We start from the raw sequence: 3,587 nt of genomic DNA, 5'->3' as shown, positions 1-3,587 counted from the left end.
ACTCACGGGAGAGTCCTGGTGAGTGGTCACTAGTCACTGTTATCTCTTTGGATTAGATTCTAGAATCTAGTAACACGTGCATATTCAGCTAGAGATTCGTAATCAATATTTTACGTGGCTCTTGAGAATCCAAGAAATAACAATCAAATCGTCGAGTTTATACAAAGAGCGACGTGGTAGCATCGTTTTATCCGTTGATAATAAGCAATCTCTAAATAGGGACATAGTGTAATCCTTTACTTGCCGCCTTCATTATCATTATCATCCGCGTAATCAGAGAGTTTCAGTGGTTGTCAGTATTGTCATTACTCGTTTTCTGCAACACGTTAATATCCGTACTGAAAATGTCTCCTCCCTTCACGATATAAAACCTTTCAGCATCTGCGCAAGGCAGCAGCATCCAACTGAATCATTGATCACGTCTCTCCCTGCCTTTTAAAAACTTCTGCCAAAGCTCGAGCTGCCATATACGTCTGATTGAGACGAAGAAGAAGAAGGAGAAGGGAAGAAGACGGAGGAGGAAAGCTAAGCTCTTCTCTGCACAATTTTATTCGCAGCCAATCGACTTCTCTTGACTATAATCAAGAAGAAGAAGAAGCAGCAGCAGAAGAAGAAGAAGACGTGCAGCTGCTCTTTATCCTCAATGGTACATCAACAGTCGCCCATTCTCTGGGCAGCACGCTTCCCTCTCCTCATAGCTGTTTCTCTTTCCTCGATCAGCTCCCTCCTGCTTCCTCACCTCGCATATGGAGTACCTATCACTCCACCTGACCTCAATGCCTGTCAGCCTGCCGTTGCTTCCCCCGTTGGCGACCCCTCCGACGTTGTCACCTTCCACTGCTGCCTCTCCTTGCCTACCAAAGATACTGTTGATTTCTCCTTCGACAAGTACCCTCCCGTGAAGCGTGTCCGACGGCCCGCTCACAAGGTCAGCGAGGAATACATCCAAAAATACAACAAGGCTTACCAGCTCATGAAACATCTTCCCTCCGACGATCCCAGGAGCTTCGCCAAACAAGCTGATACTCATTGTGCTTTCTGCAATGGAGCTTACAAACAGCCGGGGAACAACGTCACACTCCAAGTACATTTCTCCTGGCTTTTCCTGCCTTGGCATCGTTGGTACCTGTACTTTCACGAACGAATTCTCGCGAGCCTGCTCGGTGATCCCGATTTTGCTCTCGTGTTCTGGAATTGGGACAACCAGAAAGGAGGAAATGTTTTGCCTGCCTTCTTCAACAGGGAAGGAACAGCAGTGTACGACGCCAACCGTAACCCAGATCATCTCCCTCCTTATCTAGTTCGACTTATTATTCCCGATCCTACTAACGATACATCGGAGATCGTCAATCACAATTTGAATGCGATGTATAAGACGGTTGTCACTGCTTCAACAGCTGAAATTTTCATGGGAGGGCCTTACAGGTAAAGCATCTTCCGCAGCCACCAAATGCTTTCGCATGAATCAGTGCAACACCGTTTCACGACTTTTGTCTTCCTTAACGCTGTCAATTTGTCTGGCTGGCGGCCGAGGCCATGCTGACAAGTGTTCAATTTGATCCTGTTCAATGTATTCTAAATCTGATAATGTTCGTGCAGGCTTGGTACAAACACCTTCAACTCTACAGTACTAGACGCACCTATCGCTGGGCAAATGGAGAGCCAGCACAATGCTATCCATTTCTGGACAGGCGATCCCCGCCAAAATCTTTCCGCAGATATGGGCGTGTTCACTACTGCAGCTCGGGATCCCATATTTTATGCCCACCATAGCAACATCGACAGGCTTTGGAATGTTTGGAAAACGCTCCCCGGAGGAAGACGGCAAGATCACACTGATCCCGATTTTCTCAACGCAGAGTTCGTGTTCTACGACGAGAATGCTAATCTGGTCAAAGTGAAAGCACGAGATGCTCTGGATTCTGAGAAGCTTGGCATAGGGTATGAGGGAGTGAAAGGAGATAAGTTGTGGATAAATTATTCACCGCAGGCAGCCTCGAGCGGCAGTGCTGCAGCCACTTATACTTCGACTAACGTGACGGAAATAGGACCTGCATCGGAGAACCAGAAGACCATAAAGATAAGCAAGAGGCTCAGTGGGCTGGTGGACAGACCTGCAGCGCCATCATCGGAGCTTCTGAGAGAAAAGGGGGTGAAGAGTGCAGAACAGCTCGAAGAAGTGTTAGTACTACAAGGGGTGAATGTACCCAGAGAAACCTATGTTCAGCTGAGGGTGTTCATCAACATGCCTGATGCAGACAAGCATACCAAGACCAGCGGTGCCGAGTATGTGGGTACGTTCAACGTCATTCCATACGCAGGAGAATCCAAGCACTTGTTCAGTAACATCAAGTTCGAGGTTGGAGATAACATCCAACGGATTGGGATTGAGAACGCTGAGAAGGTGATCATCACCATAGTGGTTGTAGGACATGCACATGATGTTGATGTTAGCATCGAAGGGATGAAGATCGAATTCGAATAAGGCTCTGATCAACCTTCCCGGACTCTTTTCCCTTGTTTTTTGAGAGACCGCATCGTAATCTGTTGAGCAGGAACGCAATTCCTTCTGTAATTCCTTCTGTACTGTACATTGACCTGATTAGGAATAAATCCTCCTGAATTGTATGTGGAACATCGATTTGATTTTTCTATGGTGTAACTTTTGCGCCATCTGATTGAAGAGACGGTTTTTTCTACATTGTTTTCAATGAATCTGTGGCCAAAAGTACTCAAAAAGACCTGTTCTTGAATGCTTCTATAACAGTGCTCAGTGAATACAGATCTCAGAAATTGACGTGTTCAAAACATACAACGGGAAAATATAAAATCCCTTTAAAGACTGAAGCCAATTCTTATTCCCAACTTCAATGGTCATGCGCTCTGATATTCTAGGAAGATCATCGACAAGACCTGTATGCAAGGTGACAGTTGATAAGGTTTACGGCCAAGTATGCAGATGTCTGCAGTATATTTAAAGTCCTCAGGCTGTAGATTACCAAAACCTCTGGTCTGAAAATTTGATGGGTAGCTGTAAACTGAAAGGATGTTTGAAAAAGTTGCGTTCATCTCATGTTAATGATAGACACTATCCACAACTGTGTTTTGAAAGTATTACTCCGAGAGAATTGTTTCCTTCCATTCTTTGTATTAATAATCTGAAAGAAACAATGGGCAGAAGAGGGATTATATCTCCTATTAAGGGTGAACAATTTTTAATATGGTTGGTTCACAGCTCTGTAGCTTTTGAAAGTACAGAGTTCATATTCCGAGGAAATCAAGACAATGAATAATTGAGGTCAGCTTATACCGTACCTAAACTATGACATGATGCTTCCTATAATATGTCTTGCTAAACCAAATTACCACAAGGACAGTAGAGAGAACACAGCAGCCTGCTCAAACATAAAGAGGCAGACTTGCTACAAGTTGGAAGAGTTATTCCAGTGACTATCAACACATCTCATATTGAGTGTCTTAATGTACTCACTCCCAGTGACTCCACACATCTCATTTCGAGTCTCTTGGTATATTACCGGATACTCACTTCCCTTCTTTCCCTATTTAACTTTCATTAATCATTTTAA

The 3,587-nt window shown here is 44.4% G+C and overlaps 1 protein-coding gene across 1 annotated transcript; it reads left to right on the top strand.

Moving 5' to 3' along the window:
• The first annotated feature begins 419 nt into the window (after nucleotides 1-419).
• On the top strand, nucleotides 420-2,758 carry LOC147903919 (polyphenol oxidase I, chloroplastic-like). Its single transcript, XM_087372620.1, has 2 exons — nucleotides 420-1,425; nucleotides 1,600-2,758. The coding sequence occupies exons 1-2, from the start codon at nucleotides 644-646 to the stop codon at nucleotides 2,483-2,485; spliced, it is 1,668 nt and encodes a 555-aa protein (XP_087228746.1). The 5' UTR covers nucleotides 420-643; the 3' UTR covers nucleotides 2,486-2,758.
• Nucleotides 2,759-3,587: the final 829 nt, after the last annotated feature.

The sequence above is a fragment of the Dipteris shenzhenensis genome, chromosome 3 (assembly GCF_047967505.1).
Source record: "Dipteris shenzhenensis isolate YYH24624 ecotype China chromosome 3, Dip_SZ_1.0, whole genome shotgun sequence".
Classification (NCBI taxonomy): Eukaryota; Viridiplantae; Streptophyta; class Polypodiopsida; order Gleicheniales; family Dipteridaceae; genus Dipteris; species Dipteris shenzhenensis.
Note: the sequence above shows the minus strand (reverse complement) of the source record. Positions and strands in the feature narration are given on the sequence as shown.

Excerpts from the sequence above, each read along its gene's own strand:
- LOC147903919 (XM_087372620.1), top strand. The coding sequence starts at position 644 with ATGGTACATCAACAGTCGCCCATTCTCTGGGCAGCACGCTTCCCTCTC. Across the intron at positions 1,426-1,599 it reads TTCATGGGAGGGCCTTACAG|GCTTGGTACAAACACCTTCA; the intron begins GTAAAGCATCTT and ends ATGTTCGTGCAG.